The 20,622-nt window shown below is 47.8% G+C and overlaps 1 protein-coding gene across 2 annotated transcripts in view; it reads left to right on the forward strand.

The window, feature by feature from the left end:
* Positions 1–4,009, forward strand: part of CACHD1 (cache domain containing 1) — an 86,133-nt gene extending 82,124 nt beyond the window's left edge. Inside the window, exons 25-27 of one of the 2 annotated variants that reach the window (XM_039711770.1) lie at positions 873–950; positions 1,718–1,819; positions 3,645–4,009. In XM_039711770.1, coding sequence (XP_039567704.1) covers positions 873–950; positions 1,718–1,819; positions 3,645–3,883 — 419 coding nt within the window. In that variant the 3' untranslated portion in view covers positions 3,884–4,009. The remainder of the gene's footprint in view (positions 1–872; positions 951–1,717; positions 1,820–3,644) is intronic. The other variant, XM_039711771.1, reaches the window with a different exon arrangement.
* The last annotated feature ends 16,613 nt before the right edge of the window (positions 4,010–20,622 follow it).

The following is a 20,622-nucleotide window of genomic DNA, read 5'->3' on the forward strand; positions in this document are numbered from 1 at the left end:
CCAAAGGAAAAGCAGTCCCAAAGCTGTCCCCCGGTTTTGTGGCAGTGTTTCCCGGTTTTAGTCCGTGTTGGAGCTGCAGGGAGCCGGGCTGGCGCAGGGCTGTGTCCTGCTGCCCTCTCCTGGGTACAGCCAGAGCTGCTGCTGCTGCCCAGGGAGCCTGCCCAGACCCAGAGGGAGATAAGCTAAGCTTTGCCAGAGCTCAGACACTAATCCCAGCTTTCTGCAGCTCGGCCCAGCAGATCCATCGTGTGTTTATTTTGTGCAGCTGCTGGGAGTGACACACTTCTCACCCCCTTTTGCCTTGGGTTTGGCATGTGTCTTCTTTCACTTGTGTTTCCTGGTTCTGGTCCATGGGATGTTCATGGAATGTCTGTGCATAGAGAGATGAAGCCACTGAAGTCTGAGAGGCAAAATTGTGCTGGGAGAAGGGATATTGGTACAAATATGAAGATCCAGAGGTGAGGACACCTCCCTGGAAGTGTTCTGGGCCAGTTGGACAGAGCTTGGAGCAGCCTGTGATAGTGGGAGGGGTCCCTGCCTGTGGCAGGGGCTGGAAAAAGATGGGCTTCTAAGGCCCTTTCCAACCCAAACCATTCTGAGAATTTAAGTGTGATCAGAGCTAATTAGCTCTACATTTGATCATCCCCCAGCTCTGTTGTAAATCAGTTCCTTCAGAACTTTAAGGAGTTCCTTTCAAGGGGAGGTGGGATGAGGCATTTCCTGCTATCCCAGCCACACTGGAAGAAGAGCAGCCCCAGCTCAGACCAGTAACACAAAGTGTTCCACTCTTGTTCCTGGGGTGGCAGGTGGCAGTCAGATGGTGCAGAACCTTTCTCTCACCAGCTGTGTTTTCTGTTTGTAACTCTGTGTAGAAATGTCAGTGCGTATGTCCAACCTGGAAAACGACAGGGACGAGAGGGACGACGACAGCCATGAAGACAGAGGAATCAGTAAGTACCAAAAAACTGGGAAAAACTGAGATTCAATCAGCCATTTGTTTTTTAATACCCTAGATTTGAATATGTGAGGAAGCCCTGTGCTGATCAGCAGTAGAAAATGACAGAGCAATGTTTTAATCCAGACATCCAGTGCACCTTTAGTCTCATGCTGAAAAATGACATTTTTCACTTTTAAAAGATAATTCTCCATTAGGTGTGGAGGAGTTTTGCCCCTTACAACCCTTTGTCATGAGCACTTCCAGAAACAGCTCTGATCAGCTTAAAACTTGCCACTGTGACAGCACAGGGTATGGAAAACCCTTCCCCTTTTTTGGCCTTAGAAAGCAGAAGCCAAGTCTGGCAAGTATGGTCAGCAAGCATGGCAGTAAATCTTTTTTGCATTGATTTGGGGTGCCTGCAGTTCTCTGCCATCCAATAAAAACAGCACTTTGCATGACCCTGGTGTGCTGTAAGTTGAATTGGTGCACCCAAACTCCAGGGAAGCTCCAGGTCAGACTGGATCCCGGGCTCTGGGCCCTCACTAAACAATACTCGAGATGTGAAGCCATGTCAACATCAAAGATGGGAAAATAAGCATATCTGAGCTCCATGGCTTGCACCTACTGCCCCTCCACGTCCCTTTTGGTTTCCTTTGGAGTCCTTACACTGTTGCCACAGTGGGAGCCTGAGCCCAGGTGACCAGGTGGAGCCCAGCTGAGTGCTGCCGTGTGGCTGGGCAGGGCCGTGCCTGTGCTCTGAGCTGTCTCTGTCTGTCGCAGTCAGCAACACGCGCTTCATCGCGGCCGTCATCGAGCGCCACGCGCACAGCCCCGAGCGCCGCCGCCGCTACTGGGGCCGCTCGGGCACCGAGAGCGACCACGGTGAGTGTGGGCCCCCCTGCCCCAGGGACTGCGGCTCTTTGCCCTCGGGAGGCTGCCTCCCTGCAGAAGCAAAGCCTGGCTAAATGTTTTGCTCCTTCTGGCTTGGTTTGTTCTGGGGGAGATGTCACTGGGGTCCTCAACGTCCTCCTCTGCTCTGTGCCCCCTGTGACAGGGACAGGAACAGGGAATGGCTGGAGCTGTGCCACAGGAGGGATGGGCTGGAGATCAGGGGAAGGCTCTTCCCCCTGAGGGAACTGGAGGGACAGGACAAGGGGAATGGCTTCACACTGAAAGGGAGTGGGATTAGATCAGAGGTTAGGAAGGAATTGTTCTGCCCAGAGAAGCTCCTGGGTCCCTGGCAGTGTCCAAGGCCAGGCTGGATGAGATTTGGAGCACCCTGGGATGGTGGAAGGTGTCCCTGCCATGGTAGGGGTGGGATGGGATCATCTTTATTGGCCCTTCCAACCCAAACCATTCTGGGATCATCCAGCACCTTTAAGCAAATGCTGGGCACCATTAGGCTCAGGGGATTGGGATGTGTCTCCCCTGCCCTGAGACTAAATCTCCTTAAATCTGGAAAGCTGCTAGAAGGGTGTAATGCTGTTGACCCATGAAGAGGCTTAATTTATTAGGAAATGAGGAAGAGTAGGGCCAGACAAGGCAGTCTGCAAGCTGTCAGCTCTGCAAGGCTGGGGACCTTCCAACAGACCTGGCCCAGCACTAAGACTCTGGTTGCACTAATGGAATTGGGACAGGAAACCCAAAGGCCAAAGCCTTGGAACGTGGATGAACAGATGTCTCCTAGACAATCTTGCTGTAGGAGGAATTACCCTGGATTTGGGGTGAGATTACCTGTGCTGAGGCAGATTTGCCAGATTAATGCTCCCTTTGCTCCTTTTCTTGCAGTCCCGGCAAATCCTTCCCATCTTTTAGTCATCCTGGGTTAGCAGGGGAGCTGTCTACCTCCATCTGGAATGTGCACTGCTATTTTTAGTTTGTAATTCCATCTTCTTCAAAGGGCTGCCCAGGCTTCTTCCCCAATTCCTCCATGCCAGCTCCAAGCCATGACTCAGAGCATGGGAAATGGGAGGCAGCTTTGGGCACTCAGCTGCTATTTTTACCACCCTCCTTTTAGGTGTCTCCAGCTGAAAACCTGAGTGAGATGCTCAGGAGCACCAGTGCTTCCTCAGCCTTTAGTCCTGTTTTTTTGAGAAGGATTTATTTCCAATTCAAGCAAGATCTTTTTCCTTTTAAGTTTCATGTGGTTTTGTATTTATAAATACTGAGGGAGTTGTTTGCCCTGCAGCCTGGTCTGGGTGGTTACAGCTGATTTGGATAAATCCAGGTTATATCTTAACAGATTTTTTGGGGGTGGTATTTTTTATGTTTGGGTTTGAAATCAGTGCCAGCAATTCTGTTGTTACAAACTGTTGACCACGTGGGTGCTGTTACTGTTTGGGGTGGCACAAACCACAGGTTCCCAAAGCTTTGAGCCAAAGGTGATGGCAGGGAAGGGGATCCAGTATGGACTGGCAGGGGAGGATGAGTTCACTGGGGTCTGTTCTGTTAAGAAAATTGTTTTACACCCTCTCTAAGCACTCTGTGATTCCATGGAGGTGCCCAGCCAGCCCTGGCAATTCTGAGTGGCAGGGAAAGGGATCTGTTATTGACTTAGAACTTAGACTTAGAGGAGAGGATGAGTCTGTTGGGGTTTGTTCTAGTAAGAAAACAGTTTTGTTCCCTCTCTAAGCACCCTGTGCCCAGCCAGCCCTGGCAATTCTGAGCATCCAGCCTTGCTGTGCTCACTGCTGCTGTTCATTCCCAGGCTACAGCACCATGAGCCCCCAGGAGGACAGCGAGAACCCCCCCTGCAACAACGACCCCCTCTCGGCCGGCGTGGACGTGGGGACCCACGACGAGGACCTGGAGCTGGACACGCCCCCGCAGACGGCAGCGCTGCTGAGCCACAAATTCCACCACTACCGGCTGCACCACCCCACCCTGCACCACAGCCACCACCTGCAGGCCGCTGTCACCGTGCACACCGTGGATGCCGAGTGCTGAGGACAGCACGGCTGCCACCTGCAGCCTGTGGCACTGGGGACAGCACGGCCACCACCTGCAGGCTGTGGCACTGGGGACAGCATGGCCACCACCTGCAGCCTGTGGCACTGGGGACAGCACGGCCACCACCTGCAGGCTGTGGCACTGGGGACAGCATGGCCACCACCTGCAGCCTGTGGCACTGGGGACAGCACGGCCACCACCTGCAGGCTGTGGCACTGGGGACAGCATGGCCACCACCTGCAGCCTGTGGCACTGGGGACAGCACGGCCACCACCTGCAGGCTGTGGCACTGGGGACAGCATGGCCACCACCTGCAGCCTGTGGCACTGGGGACAGCACGGCCACCACCTGCAGGCTGTGGCACTGGGGACAGCATGGCCACCACCTGCAGCCTGTGGCACTGGGGACAGCACGGCCACCACCTGCAGGCTGTGGCACTGGGGACAGCATGGCCACCACCTGCAGCCTGTGGCACTGGGGACAGCACGGCCACCACCTGCAGGCTGTGGCACTGGGGACAGCATGGCCACCACCTGCAGCCTGTGGCACTGGGGACAGCACGGCCACCACCTGCAGGCTGTGGCACTGGGGACAGCATGGCCACCACCTGCAGCCTGTGGCACTGGGGACAGCACGGCCACCACCTGCAGGCTGTGGCACTGGGGACAGCATGGCCACCACCTGCAGCCTGTGGCACTGGGGACAGCACGGCCACCACCTGCAGGCTGTGGCACTGAGGACACCATGGCCACCACCTGCAGGCTGCTGGCGTCGTGCACTGAGGACACCACAGATGCCACTCCAGAGCCATGGGGACTGTACTGCTCCCCAGGGACAACCTCACAGGTTTCCCCACCAAACTGAGGCATCAGAGCTTTGCATTTTTACAAATGGAAGGTTGGCTCTGGCCTGCAAACGTGCTTTGATGGATGGACCTGCCAAAACATGGAGAAAAATGGAGCAGGAGGCACGTTAGACCTCCAGGAACAGGATGGGAGTTTATCCAGCAGCTGGAGTTTGCTGTGCTGAGCCAAGAGCAGAGAGAGAGCTTAAAGAGCCAGAGATGGTTTGGTTTCCTTAACTGGAAGAGCAGGAATCTGCAGCTGGAGAGCCCAGAAGTGCCAGACAGAGCAGGAAGGCTGCTGGCTTCTCTGCGGGTGGAGAGCTCCCTGTGCCCTCGTTGCTCTGCGGGACCTGGGACAATGCATCTCAAGATTTTTAAGTAAAGGATTATTTTTCTACTATTTATTGAACTTGAAACTTTGGGGGGAGGGAGGGGAGAAAACCTGTTAGGGATTCTCAACGAGTACCACGTGCATTCTGTGCTGGGGAAGGGGCTCTTCCCAGGAAAACAGCTGTTCCTTGGGAGCTGACCTTCAGCCAGTGCCCCACTCTGCAAAGGGAAAATGAAGAAGCCCTCTCTGCCTCGGTGTTTACATTAGGATTGCTTTCTTTTCCACACTTATTTCCTGTAAATATTACAGCCTGATTTCTATTCCAGTATTGTCTTCCTATCTGCAGAGGAGAAATCCTGTACTCCGTTGCTAAAATTCAGAGAATTCTGCCCAGAATCTGCCCAGAAACTTCTCCATCTTCATCTCTTCGCTCATCCTTAAAGGATTCCTGTGTGGAAGTAATAAAGAATTTCTTTAGCATTAGTTACCAGATAATCCCAAATGGAATCTGTGCCATTCTTCTGTTTGGACCACAAGTAGGGATAAACCAGTGTTCTGTAAAACTTGGGTTACTGTGGAAGAAACCTTGAAACCATAATGAGAAGCTGCTGCTGTTTGTCTGGAGTTTTAACCTTGCTTGGTAATTCAAAGAGAGATTAATCAATGTCTACAACAAAGGGCATCATAATTATCAATATGTTTTCAATCACAGTGTTGTATTTTAGATTCACATCTTGTGATTACAATGATATCAAGCAGTTCTTGCACTGTGCATATGGTAAACATCCATTTATATGTAGTTTTTTTTTTTAAATCACTTGTTTTAATTAATATGGTACTTAATACTGTATTATGTAAAAAATGGGTTCTTAAACAGTACAGTAAAATAACTCTATGTGTGATACCAGGATATCCCTTTATACTATGTATAAAATTAAAATCTCTAGTGAAATAAACTGTATATAAGTGTAGATCTGTGGAGGAGTGGCTGCACTGAAATGATTCTGCCTCAGTTTCCTTCTCTGGCTGACAGGACTGAAAATTCACTCCAGTTCCTCCAGTTTTATCAACAGCCTTGAGAAAGCTAAACTTTAAATACAAATGACAGTATTGATGGAAGTTTTAAAGCCTTTTTTTAGCTGGTTGGTCATTATTTGGGAAATGACTGTTTCTGGAAGTGGTCAGCCACTGCTTAGAGTCACCAAAGCAAATAATGTAAGGGTTTTATTTTCCTGCTCCTCTCCTCAGTGGCTCTGGATTTGCTGTTGTGCTGTGTTTGTGCAGGATTTGGTGGAGGCTTTTTGCTGAGCAGGCAGTGCAGGAATCCACTGAGCCTCTGCTTTGTGCTCTCAGAGCTCTGCAGCTGATGCCCCTGGTATCAACCAGGCTGGGATTCATTTCCAGTGTGGAATCCAAAGTCATGCTGGTGCCTGGATACTGTGGGACAAATCATTTTGGATAAAATGTGTCAGAAATATCTTTAATAGCCACGTCCATTGGAAAAATCCATCAGGGTGAACTACAGTATTACTTCAGGGGAGAGGTTTTTAGGTGGTTCCTCTCCTTCCCTGCCAGCAGAAGGTGCTTGCAGGGTTCTCTTGCAGCTCTGCCAGGAGCACAGGAACTTCCAGAACCTCTTGGAAGTCCAACAATCAAACCCCTTTTGCTTTTGCCTTAAAAGCTTTTCAGGAGCTTCTCCTCGCTGCTGCTTCATCTCTTTTCTTCTGGGATCTTTTTTCTTCTTCCTGGCTTGCTCTGAACAAATGGTTCTTGATTTGAGGGGTTTGCACAGCCCCTTGAAGTGATGGGAAGAGCCCGAGCTCTTGCTGGTAAAAATAATTACAGGGAAAACTCTGACTTCCAGGTGTGCCAAATGCCAGCTTCCAGTGCTGGCACTGACCTTGTCCCTGCAGGAGTAAATGGGATGCCCTGCTGCTAATGGATGGGATTGGGTTTACAAGGAGCTGCATGGGAGCTCCTCACTTTTATTGCCTGAGTTCTGCCGTGGCCTTCCCTCCCCAGCATTGTTTTACTGTATTGACTGAGGAGCAAGATCATAAAAGCAGCAGTTAAACCCTAGATCCTCCTTCCCTAGAACTGATAAGACTTTATGGCCATTAATTTTCCACTTATTTCATTTTCCCAACTTAGTTGGGTTAATTTCCTGTAGGTTTTCTTTCATTCTCCCAACAACAAAAGAAAGGTTCTTTTAAAGTGAAAATGAGCATTGCCTTTAATTTGTGTTCATGAATTTTAAATTGACTCATGCTTGGAGCGTTTGAGATCTGCCAAGTGTATGGATTTTCCTATATCCAAGGAATCATGGAGAAGCATTTCTTTGGGCAGAAAATATTGATTGAAAACGTATTAAGATTTTTTAAAAATTTATTTATGCTATTGCCTGGCTAAAAAGTGGGATTTGCAAAGCCTGGTACAGTTTACCCATGAACAATTTATAAGGCCACTTAAGCCATGAAATATTATCTTTATCCTTGCCCTTGGCAAGGGCAGGGAAGGGAGGATGGATGGGAATTCAGGAGACGTTCACATGCAGCAGGACTTGTGACTATAACTGGGCAAAGGGAGATCTCTCAAAGGCTTTATTCTGTCAAGTGACCCAGAAATGGGCAAGAGCACAGAAAGTGGATTTGTCAGAGGAAAAACTATGGGAGTAAGCTGGCAGCAAATATGGAAAAGGAGAAAAAACTCGGATGCAAAAGTCTGGATCCGAGAGAGTGCAGGTAATCCAAAAGGCTGTTGGTGAGTTCCAGGATGAATTTGCAGCGTTCCCAGCTCTTGGCTGCCCATTTCAGTTGTTTGTAAAAGAGATTCCCAGCTATGGCTGGGGTTTTCAAAGGAGCCTGCTCTGGGCTGTCAGTGATGTTTGGAATATTAATTCCTGCAGCAGTTAACTCGGGAGCCATTGGATTGTTTTGCTGTACAAACCCCCCTTTGCCAGGGAGCCTAAGAGGGAAAAAGGAACATCAGTGCCATGGAATATTTCATATTCCTGCCTGGCAGCCCTTGGGCTGATGAGAGGTGATGATTTTGTGCTTTGTGCTCTGCGCTGAGCACGGAAGGACCTTGGCCCAGAAGGGCTGGTGTTCCTGGAGCCAAGGCTGCAGTGGAATTTGGACACTTGGTCCAAGACTGAAGTTCTCCAAGCCCTGCCTCGTTAGTGAGGTGCCAGACACAGCTGGGGTGAGTGCCAGCCCTGCTCAGGAGCACTGCTGGGTCCTCCTCGGGAGGAGATCCCATGGGATCACTGACAGCCCTGTGGAACAGCCCTGCTGTGAGCAGAGCAGTGGCAGTGTGGTGGCAGAGGCAGGGCACGTCTTGGATCTGCAGGTTTTCTTCAGCTCAGAGGGGCCTCTTCTAAATCCTGTGGGAAAAAAGATCCCTGGGCTCGTTTCTGTGCTGGGAGCTGCCCTGGGAAGGAGCAATCCTGGTTTGTTGGAGGTTTTTGGAGCTGGCACTGGCAAATCCACCAGGTCAGCACTGCCCTAGCCAAGTGCCCTCTGCTGGGACAGGAGCAGTGGCAGCAGGGAAAAGGGAACCTGCTGGCCAAGGCACAGGGCAGAAGGAATCCTTGCACCCCACCTTCACCTGGCTCTGGGACAGCTCCATGGGGAAAGGGAACAGCCCCCAAAACTGCCAAGTCAACACTGTTCACAGGAAAAAAATTCACTTTGCAGGAAGAAACGTGCAGGAAGGCGTTGGCAAGGTCCTGACAAAACTGGTGGTCTTTCCTTAAATCCAGCTGAACATCAGACTGCCAAGGATTTCCAGTTGGGCCAGCACGGATGGATTTTTCCAATTTTAAAACTCTTCCATTGCACCGAGGTAATGAAATTGGGCAGACACCCCGAGATGGGCTGGCACCAGCAGCAGGAAACTGGGAATGCAGTCAGAGAGTTTAATATCCTTCTTTGCACTTCTCCAACATTCTGACACTTCCACAAAATTGCTCCCAATATTCATTCTCTTGGCATAATTCGTGCAAATCACATGCAGGATTAAAGGTTGAGTAATTAACATGATCTAATTGCTGCAAAATAATAATAAAAACCTCCTTAATCGTTTATTTCTATTGCAGCTGAGCCAAGAAAATCTCCATAAACAAGGCAAAAAACCTCAGCCAGGGAACCTGGAAAACAGGAAGGGGATGGATTTTTTCACTCTGAACATGGAGAAATCAGGCACAGCACGTTGGGTGACAGTTCCTATGGAAACCTTTTATAACTGAACAGCAGAACATTTGAAAGCCTCATAAATTTTTTGGGAATGTTTCTCTTGTGTTACCTCCTTTTGGCCAGTTTTCCATATTGAACAAGTTTTTTTTTCCACGTGTAACAAGTTTTTAAGGACAAAGTATTGTGGGGGTGCTGGAAATTGCAGGCTCTGCTGGCAGGGAGAAATCATGGGCTGGTTTATCTTCTCCAAACAAACTGCTGGTCCCATGCCTGCTCCCTCCCAGTCCATCCTCAGTTAATCACAGCAAATTTCCTCCGGGTTTATAATTAGCCAGATCCAAGGAGCAGGAATGGAGATGTATGGATTCACCCTATGGAATGCCTCCACCCCCAGCATTATGATTTCCCTGTTATTTGGTGGTAGATGATTTTGTAATTCCCTGTGAATTGTCACTGTCAGTTTCCAGTTCCTAGAAAATTGGTGCTTTTAGGGAATCCGAGGCTGATTTATTTGGAATTCCCATGTGCAGCACATTCATGGCTGGCCAATAAAAATACTCCTGGTAAGAATGTGGGGCTGGACCTGCTTTTGCCAGGAATCCAAGCAACATTTGGATGTTTTTTAATACTAAAATTGCCAAAATGCACTTGGTTCCAATAACTAATGACTAAATTTGAAGCTGAATGAGGAAAAAGAAAGCCTGTGTGGGAAGAATGGTGATTTAAAGCAGGACATTGATTCAGGAGAAAGTGCTGCAGAGGTTCCCCTGTGAATATCTGGGCCATTTATTGAGAATTGTATTTGTTTGATCTCATTTTCCTTTGTTCTCAGTTATTATTCAAGAACTTGGCTTTGCTGTGTGGTGTTTATTTTAATATTTACTGCTCCTTTTTGCTGCCTTTAAACACAACCACACAGATCTGCTAATGATGCACAGGGCAACAAAGGTTTGAAATTCTGCTGCAGAGACCACAGGTCCCAAAATAGCCCATGACAGCAGGGGCCAGTAATGATTTCCTTGCAGGAGTTACTCACTCTGGAAGTTCCAGCTCTGAACTCTCCCACCTTTCCACTGCTTGTTTGCAGGCCACTGAGTGGAAGCAAGGAGAAGCTGCTCAGGAGGCTGATCCTGACAGAATCCATCCTTCCCAAACGCAGGACAGCAAATCCACAGGCAGCAGGTTCCACTTCAAGTGTTTGGCAAAGAGTTTTTGTGCCTGGGTGGAAGAGCAGGAGTAAAGAAACATCCCAAGTTTGGGCATGTCATGGAATGGGGCACTGAGCATGCCAGAAGTGTTGGGATTTTTAGGGAAGAAGAGGATAAAGGAGCTCCTTTTGGCACCTCTGGTGTATTTTGGATGCAGTGTGCATTGTGAGGTGATCTGGGTGATCACCACCAAACAAATTAGTGGTGTTGAAATGAAACCTGCAACTTGTGGACCCAAAATCTCAGTGTCTTGGTGAAACAAAGGAGCAGCTGGAGCAGGAAAGCAGGGGCAGAAGGGAATGGCATGGTTTGTGCTGCTGACATGGGCTGTGATGGTAAAACCCATTCCTCTGATGGAACGTGCAGCAGCTGGTGGGTCCCACATCCCCTGCAGGAAACACTGAATTGTTTGGTTTCTCTTTCATTAAGCCTTCACTCACCTGAAGAGCTCACAGATACATTCCCAGTACCTGGGGATATCAGGTGGGTCTCGTGTCCAAGAGATGTTTCAGTCCTGGCTTTCCCTTTACGTGCACAGAGCTGAGTTTGTTTGTGCTTTTGGATGTAGAATCCCAGAAAATTCCAAAATCCTGGACTGGTTTGGGCTGGGAGGGACCTTAAATCCCATTTCATTCTAGCCCTGCCATGGGCAGGGACACCTTCCACCAGCCCAGCCTGGACAGTTTTGCCTGACTGCACCTGTAATTCCAAAAGAATGTCTGGAATTACAAGTCTAATGCACACTCATTCCATAAAAATTGTAAAACATATATGGCTGGTATGATTCAAAGCTGCAGAAGCACGGGGAAATTTATCTTTTTAGGAGAGCTACAAATGCAACTGCTGGGGTTGGGTACATTAGTCTTAATTAGCAGGGAATTTAATAAACTAAATTAAATTATTTCAAGGTGGTTTATCAGTTGTGCAGCAGCACAACTGAAGTTACTGTTCTATTTTTTAATAATAGATTTAATTTAACAATATTTTTTGCTTCTGCAGCAGTATTGAGACCCAATGAAAGTATTTTAGAAAATGGGAAACTGTTTAGATCAAAGCATAAACGTGAAGGGTTTGGTTTGGCAGCTCCAGAAAAGGACTCAAAGTCATAGAAATATTTCATGGAAACCTCTAATCAACAGGAGGAGATTCCTTAAGGAAATACCTGCATGCCTTGGCTCAGCATCCTCTTCCTCCTGGAACAGCTCTTTTTTGGCAGGCTGGTATCACCTGGACATGAACTCTGGGGGAAAAGATGAATACTTTGACCTACAAAATACAATATTTTAAATATTTATCCCTAACCAAGAAAAGAAAAAGTATATTTCTCTGATATTTTATCTATTCTCTGAATATATTCATATTTTCTCAAGTTTCTCTGGAACTATTTACTGCAGGAATTTTGTTTGTGCCATTAACAGCAAACGATTCATTTCTGAGTTCTTTCAGCAATGCACTTTAAATTTGAATGACTTCAATTCAGGGACACCTGCAGCCCATCAAAAAGGACCAAAAAAAGGCAATTTTTGAGGAGGTAATTGCTGCAGGTAGAATTAATGAGCACTGGTTACAGGGGAAGCAGTGTCCACTTCAAACTGGAAAATTAACGGTAAAATTAATTACTCTGCTTGAGTTCCTTCATTAGCATCACTACATTTTATGATGTTTGAGCGGATCCATAATTTCTGCTGTAATAGCTTGATGTGGTGATAATTTTTGAGGAGATATTTCGTGTTTCAGTATTCCTAGGAGAAAAGTGTTCCTTTTTCATGACCCCAGAATTATTTACATTCCTATCATCAATGAAGCTTTCACACTTCTCATTTCCAATGATTTTATTTTTTAAAAAGAATGCAAATACTGGACAAGGAGGAACATTACTTGTTTGAGAAACAATCAGTGAAAAGGAAGCCCTTGAACAGAAGCTTGTTAGCTGTCAATTTTTAAATAATAAACCAAAAATCCCTTTGATTACTTAGTTTAAAAGTTAATTTTAGAAGTAAAAAAAAGTCCAAGATACTGTGTGTTCTTAACCTGCTTTGGTTTGGACTAAAGCAATTTCTAAAATTTATTTGGTGGAGTTTTTTAATCTGTAACTGATAATTAAAATGGCACCTTGAACCTAGTCAAGAATTATCCATCAGAATTAGATTTTCTTGATAAGAATTGTCACTCCAAGTGTTCTTCCAATTTCCTTTTTAAGACTCTTTATGTTTCAGGTTTGGATTCTCTTTTGCCTGTTCATTGTGGTTGGCCTCATGTCTAAAAATGGCTACAAATATTTAAATTATTCTTCACTCATTTATAGCAATGATGACAACGTTAAGAGCTAAATTTACTGTGTTGTAAATGACACTGCAAGGAACTATGCTAGAGGAAAAATGGATTTTCCAAAAGAACAACTATTTTATTTTTTAAAATGGGTGCTGAGTGAGTGAAGTGTTTTTATGAACAGAGACTCCATGGAAGGGAAAATTTATTTTATAATTATTTCTATATTTACATATTTATTTATAACTTATTTTACAGTTATTCCATGAAATGTTGTCCTTCTGTTGTGATGCTGGGCTCCTTTTTATGGCAGGTCACAGCCCTGTGCCTGTCCCCGTGTCACCAGCACAGCACACAGGTGCTGTTTTCCCCATTTGCATGGATTTTAATTAGTTTGTCACATTCCTGATGAGGAATAAAACTGGGACAAGATCCCTCTGGGCCACTGTGCCTGCTGATCTCCAGTGGAGTTCTTGGGTTCTCTTGGGATTACAGGTTGGACTCCATGATCTCAGAGGTCTTTCCCAGCCTGATTCTGTGGGATCAGCTTTATTTTGTTGCTGTTCTGTATTTCAGAATTCCCCACTAAACTAACTTTTCCACTTTCCCAGCCTGGTTGTGTGGGATCAGCTTTATTTTGTTGCTGTTCTGTATTTCAGCCTCTCCAGGTGGATCTGTATCCAGGGAGGGTGGCAGTGATGGGGATTTGGGGAATGATTGCTGCTGGGTGATGAAGAGGGATGGTGCCCTGGCTTTGGTTTCCATCAGGATGGAATTCCTGGGCAATTTCCATCAGGATGGATCCTGGGCAATTCCCCTCACAACAGAGCCCCAGCTGTTCTCCAGAACACTTAAATCCTTCCCAAAAATCTGTCTGGAGATGGGGATGAAGGGAGGAGAAGGGCCTGAGGGTGCTGGTGGACAACGAGCAGTCCCTGAGCCAGGGAAACCTTCAGCAGGATCTTCAGGAGGAGCATTCCCAGCAGGTCAGGGCTGATCCTGGAGAACAGCTGGGGCTCTGTTGTGAGGGGAATTGCCCCAGGATCCATCCTGATGGGAGCCAAGGCCAGGGCACCGTCCCTCTTCATCACCCAGCAGCAATCATTCCCCAAGTCTCCATCACTGCCACTTTCCCTGGACACAGACCAGCAGGTCAGGGGTGACCCTGCCCCTGTGCCCAGCCCTGGGGGCACCTCTGGCTGCTGTGCCCAGCCCTGGCTCCTCAGCACAGCAGGGACAGGAGCTCCTGGAGCTGGGGAAGGGCCTGGAGCAGCTCCGTGCCCAGGGAAGGCTGAGGGAGCTGGGGCTGCTCAGCCGGGAGAGGAGCCCCAGGGAGACGGGAACCACCAGGTTGTCCCTGTGTGTCCCTGTGTGTTCCTGAGTGTCCCTGGGTGTTCCTGTCTGTCCCTGTGTGTCCCTGTGTGTCCCTGTGTCTGTCCCTGTCCCTAGGTGCAGTGAGGGGCAGAGCAGGGCCCAGGTTCCGCTCCGGGGCCCAGCGACGGCACCACAGGAGCGGGCAGGAACTGATATCAGCGAGTTCTCTGGACAGGAGGCAGAATTTCTTCACTGAAAGAAGGGTGATAGATTGTCCACAGAGGCTGTGGAGTCTCCTCACTGGGGACACTCCAGACCCGTCTGGACACAATCCTGTGCCATGTGCTCTGGGATGACCCTGCCTGAGCAGGGCGCTTGGACCCGCTCTGTGAAACCGCCGCTGCGTTCCGTTCATCCCGCACACCCCCTGGAGCTCCGTTAGGGCAGCGCCCAGCCCGGCCCGAGCCTGCCCCGCGTCCCCGCGGCTCTCGGCGGGCCGGGGTCGGGCGGCCGTGAGGGGCCGGGCGCGGGGGCTCCCTCAGGCTGCCCCGGGCGGGGCAGGGGAGGGAGGCGCGGGGCAGCCCCGGGTCCCCCGCGGGGCTCGGCGGCCGCGGGGCGCTGCCTCCCCCGGAGCTGCCCCTCACGGCGCCGGCTGTGTGGGGCGGCTTTGTTACCTGCGGAGAGCGGCTCCGGCTCGCCCGTCCACGCCCTCACCGGGGGCCACGGCGGGCTGGGCGGGCAGCGCTCCCCGGGGAACGGCGGGGTCGCGGCCCGGGCCGTGAGGGAGCGAGCGGGGGCTCGGTGTGGGGTGAGCGGGTAACGGGAGCGCCGCCGGACAGGCGGCACCTGTGTGCGCACAGGTAGGGCACTGCAGCACGGCCGCTTTCGCTGCGAAATCCGGGCGAAAAAGCTTCCAGACTGGGTTGGTTTTTTTTTCATTATTATTGTGAGGTGAGCCAGACGTAGAGAGGGAAAGCGGTTTTCCGCAGTCTGACGGTGGTTTAGGAAAATTCCGCTCAAATTGCTGCTGTTGGTAGGAGATGATCGCTGAACTCTTCAACCGAGTGCTGTGAGTCAGATGCTGAGGTGATTGAGCTGCACAGTCACTTCACCAGCTCCCAGCGCTCAACTTGATGCACGAATATTACAAAAAAAAAAAAAAAGTAACTGCGCCTTTTGTTCTGCTCTGCTCGTGGTCTGCCTCCCCCCTCCCTGAAGCACAGGTGGTTTTGCTACCTGCGGGTAAGAGCAGCACGTGCAGGCTCTCGATTTCTGCACAGCTCCGGCACAAAAAGGGACTATTCATTTTGGAGAGGCTCTGTGGGCGCTCGCAGTAATCCGAGCCGCAGCGCCCAGCTGCACTTCTGCCTGTTTTGTTCTCTCTCGGTGTGTCCGGCCCCGCTGCCGCAGGTTAAAAGTTTAGAGCTGACAGCTTTGTCAGGGTGCTTTAGGCACCTCTGTTTATAGCAGCCCGATGAGCTGATCTATAGCAAACTCGCAGCTCGGCGAGCGCTGCTAATCTTCGTCCCTTGATGAAGCGGCAGTGTTGACAGAGAGGGCTTTGCTGGGTGTCACCAGATGCTCGCCGTGGATGGCCCGGACAGGAGCGCTCCCTGACACTCCGGCTGTGTCCCTTGCTCCCACTGCCTGTGGGAATTCACCTCTGTGGAACCTCTCGGGCTTGGCCTTCCTTGCTCAGCTACAGGGAAATACCAACATTAAGGTCAAGTTTGGCAGCCACGGAGTCTTCTGGAAGTTTGCCTTTTTGTTTTGATGCCTTAAAAGCAGCGCTTAGATGCCTTTTTCTCCTATGCGTCAGGTTCTAATGTTGCCCTGAACACCATGTACAGATGCTAAAATGCATTTTACAAACTGTCATTTTTATTTTTAACATTGATGAGCTGCCGGTGGTGGTAACAAAGGCAGAAGAATTGTGCTATATAGAGAAAGTTTCTGTCCTGGAGCAGTTTTGGAAAGAATTGTGTTTGTGGTCAGGCATGTTATGTCTACCTGTGTATTTGGCTGCGATATGGTTCAAAAATTACTATGAAATTTAACATTTCTTGTTGCCAGTTAACACCCGTGGTAAACACGGGTTTGTCTTCTGTTTTCTCCTTGCAGTAACTGGTGAGCCAAGTAAAATCAGATAAACTGTTTCTGACCTGGCCAGTTTTATTCGCTGTCAGGAGGGAGATGAACATCACTGAAATGGAGCCAAGTCTCCCAAAATAGGTTTTCATAAGTGTAACTATTCATCTCTGAGCGTTGGGGTGTTGGCTTTGCTGCCATTTGTTGTTAAGTGAAGAGTGAGGCCAAGATTTGCCAAAATAGTTTTGAAGTGAAAAATGACTGTTTTGCTGATAGAGAGGTTGATTGGTGGAGATACTCAGTTTCATCAGAGAAGTAGGAAAAACCTGATTTTATTAATATGAAGTTACATAACGAATGTAATTCGTCTGCCAGTTGTAGCTACATATTAACTTTATTATGGTACTTGTAATCTTCAATTACCTTTGGAGCCCCACCTGTGTTAAACTAAATTAAGAAAATAAATTATCCTTGAGGCCACGGAAGAAATGTCCCTTGGCCATGAGGTTTCTGAACCAGAAATGGGTTTAGAAACCAGAGTTCACCCTACCAAGAGATGCCTGCAGGATCAGTGTTTCTTCAGGCAGTTCTCTCACTACAGCCATGGAGAAAGGATTTTTTGTGGCAGATCTGTGGTAAGCAATTCTTCTGTTCTTGAAGGCAGAGTCTCCACTTGCTGTTCAGCTGGCAGATTGGGGATGTTGAACTCTGTAGAGTTGCCAGGTAGCTCCCCAGATGGATCCTCGTGGGATGAACAATTCTTCTTGAAGGCAGAGTCTCCACTTGCTGTTCAGCTGGCAGATTGGGGATGTTGAACTCTGTAGAGTTGCCAGGTAGCTCCCCAGATGGATCCTCGTGGGATTCCTGCAGCACAATCCCAAACGTGTGGTGTGGTAATGACCCAGAGATGGCCACAGGCTGTTGCTGACCTCTCTGAATTCTCAGATCTTTGATACCTGTAGCAGTGACTGTGCCCTAAAGGGGCAGAGTTCAGTGCTGGGGGTGCAGCAGGATCATGAGAGGCTTCCCTGTTTCTGCATGGAGCTTCACTGGGATACGTGCTTGGGGCAGGGATCCGCTGTGCTCCCTCCTGCAGCCCTGGCAGATCCCACTCCTCCAGTGCCAGCTCTTCATGCCAGAGTGGGGACGTGTCCTGTGCTCCTGCAGCAGTCACTGAATGGCTGCATTAGGGCAGGCAGTGATGGGGGATGCTCTGCGCTAAGATCATCCCTCAGTGCCAGTGCTTTTGAAGAGCAGCAGATAGTGGGGCTGTCCTTGTAGCTCTGGCAGCTCTGATGTGGTGCTGTGGTCAGGCTGATGTTTGCAGGAGCAGCCTTTGCCAAGAGACTTAAAAGTGAGCGTGGTTGTAGGGATGCTTTCATCGTGATCTGCTTGGCGCTGGATCAGGGATCTCTTGTTGTGTGTGCATCTCCCTGAGCCACATCCCTGATCCATCATCCATTCCAGCAGCAAGGAACACAGTCCCCTGGGATGCTGTTAGAGCAAAAATCACAACCAGAAGGTCCTTGGAACAATCCTGAAACTGTTCCCAGTGCTCTGGAGGAGGAGGGCTGCTCTGAGCAGAGGGAGGGAAGGAAATACCACCTTCCTCTCTCCTTCTCTGCTAAAGAGATGCCAAGAACTTCAGGATGACCAGAGTGGAAGTGAAGTTGTACCTCACTGAACAGGAAGTTTCATTTTGAGTTTGTATTGCTTCTATCCCAGCACCACACAGCCACTTTTTCACTTCTTCACTGCTCTGGTGCTGAGGAGAATCAGGGGAAAGGTAAAGCTTGGGAGTGAAGAACAGTTTAATTATTGAGGCAAAATAAAACATATCTAAAATTAATATAAGACTGATAAAACTAATACTCATTGTAATAATTATTAATTAATTTGTAGCCAGATCTCCAGTGTTCTGTGCCAAGATCAGCTGCCCAGCAAGGGCTGTTGGCTTTTTGCTTCCACTTTTTGCAGATAAGAGAAGATGCTGTGGAAGATGCAATTACTCTCAGCCATTTTTGGGTTGATTGGGTTGATTATCCCTAAATGTCACCATGTCATACTTGTACAAAATAAACCTGGTGGAGAGGACACTTTAATGTAGGACATGCAGCAAAGTAGGGCAGGTTCATTATTTTAACACCCCGTGGTTCTCCTGGGGTGGGACAGAATCCAGAGAACAATGAAGCACTGAGGTGTTGATCCAAACCTGGTACAGTCCACCTGGGACAGGGATTTATTTGGTATTTTGGAACCTGATGGACCCATTCAGTTTTTTTCTGCTGTCTGTTCCTGATCAAAAGCCAAATCCCTTCTTAGCGTGGTGCTGTTTCTGGTGGGCTTGTGGCATTTTCCCCCCTTTCTCCCTGGATTAGCCATAATTTTCCTCGTTAGATGGAAAGCCTCTAATGAGGTGTGATGATTTGAGGAAGTGCTCTCTCCGATCTGTTGGATGCCAGAGCTTTAAGTAGAAGGGCCTTTGTGTTTTCATTCCTCCTCTGTCACACTGCCTGAACATGAAAGGCACATTGTGGGGAGGGAGCAGCTCTCGTGCCTTAAGATGGACATTTTAACATTTTCTTCATTTCTTTTGCTCTGAGCTCTTGCTCTCTCAGGTTACCTTTTCCTATGTCTTTTCCTTCTTTCATTTAGCTCTCACACCATCCAGTATACCCAGGATGATGGAATTAATTTCCAGTCCCATACAGATCCTCTTACCAACACTCCCAAAAGTCTCTGGAAGATCAGAGGAAAAAGGTTTTCATTCCACTGAGAAATTGTTGTTTTCCTGTCTTCACATTTTCTTACATTACTTCACTGAAGACCTTTGAGGGCTCTGGTCTTTGAAAAGTGAGAATCAATTCCCAAACACAAAGGTTTGCCCCAAAAGCAGTTTATGGCCTGCAATGACAGGCTTGAATCCATTTCATGTTTCCTAGTTTGGGACTGTGGAGATGAAGAGGGAGTGAGCTGAGCAGGAGCTTTGGGACACACCTCAGTGCTCGCTGCTCCTGGCAGCTCCAGCATCTGCCACATCTCAGCCCTGATCCTCCAGCTTTGCTCCTTGGAGAACTTCCTTAACTCAGCACTGAGAGCCACTGGGAAACTGGGAGGGAAGAGGTGTGGTGAGCCCTGTCTGCCTGAAATGGGACTTCTTAGGGGGATTTATCCAGCAGTTAATTCAATTTTGAGGTTCTCCTACCTCTCTGATCAGGAGATGGTTAAAATTGCGCTTTGCATCAGTCCTTTTGTTTTTTATTAACCCTTTTGTTGGTGTTGAGTGCTGCACTTGCTCTCCAGCAGAGTTCTGGGTTTTCCCCTTAGTAACATATTATTTAAACTGTCAATATATTCATTTTTAGTACTTATTATTTATTTAATATCTACAGTGAAATCCCTGTGTTATGCCATGAACTCAAATATTTAGCAGTCTAAAATCTGAATCAAATGAACATCCCATTGTATCATTTTGTAAATGTGAAGCTTTTTTTCTGAGAAGTTCTCTTTTTTCTTATCCTGCCTGTACAAATGGAACAAAGCCTTTTTCAGCTGTGAGATGATTTAAAACTTCTTGCTTAGCCAAGTAACTACTTTAACCTTAATTGATTCTCATTTCAAGGATATTCATGTGAAGTTCAGGCCTTCAGCTGCTCAGTGAGAGCCAAGTTATAGACCAGGCTTGGAGAGTGTTTATATTGGAGACTTCCCTAAAGCTCACTGCAGACATCTGGCCAGGCACCCTTAGAATTGTTAAATATTCTGTTGCCAGAATAGCACAATTATTACATTTAATATCAAGTCTAGTTTTGCTTCCAGAGAGAGAACACTGCTTGAGTTTAGTGTGCTGTAGGCTTTATATACATTATTAAATATATCTTATGTATTGTTCCAGGTGAGTAGTGAGAATTTCTTGGGTATTTTTTCCCTTACACTGTGAGAGTCTGGGTTTGTTAGAAATAAACCACTGAGCTTTACTAATTTGGTAAATGTGCCTGTGAATGAGTGTTTAATTTTTTCTAATGTGTGTTTAAAACAATGCAGGTACTTAACACAAAGATCCTCTCTAAGGAATTTTGTTGTCTCAGAGGTGCAAGTCTCAAATTGATAATAAGTACTGAAAATTCAGGTTACCAAAGAGAGGACAGGGCAAGAACTGAATTATTTCCTGACCATATTTACAGTTGTAAATAATACTCTTTTTTAAAGGATAAAGTGTGATTTCTCTTCAACTCCCTTTATTATATTTGATTTTGCTTTTTCTGCTGATTTTCATGTATGACCAATTATTTCCTAGTTACAATTTTAATTTGTATTGATGACAAGATTATCTGCTTTTAAAGCTTTAAGGGGCTGTAGAGTGGCTGTGCTTTATTGGTTATATTTCTGTTCCAGGAGCACAAAATCCTGGAGTGGTTTGGGTTGGAAGGGACCAGATAGAACTGCTTAACATTTTTGTTGTCAAAATCTAAGCATACATCAATTTATAA

This window comes from Passer montanus, unplaced genomic scaffold (assembly GCF_014805655.1).
Source record: "Passer montanus isolate IOZ18808 unplaced genomic scaffold, ASM1480565v1 scaffold25, whole genome shotgun sequence".
NCBI lineage: Eukaryota > Metazoa > Chordata > Aves > Passeriformes > Passeridae > Passer > Passer montanus.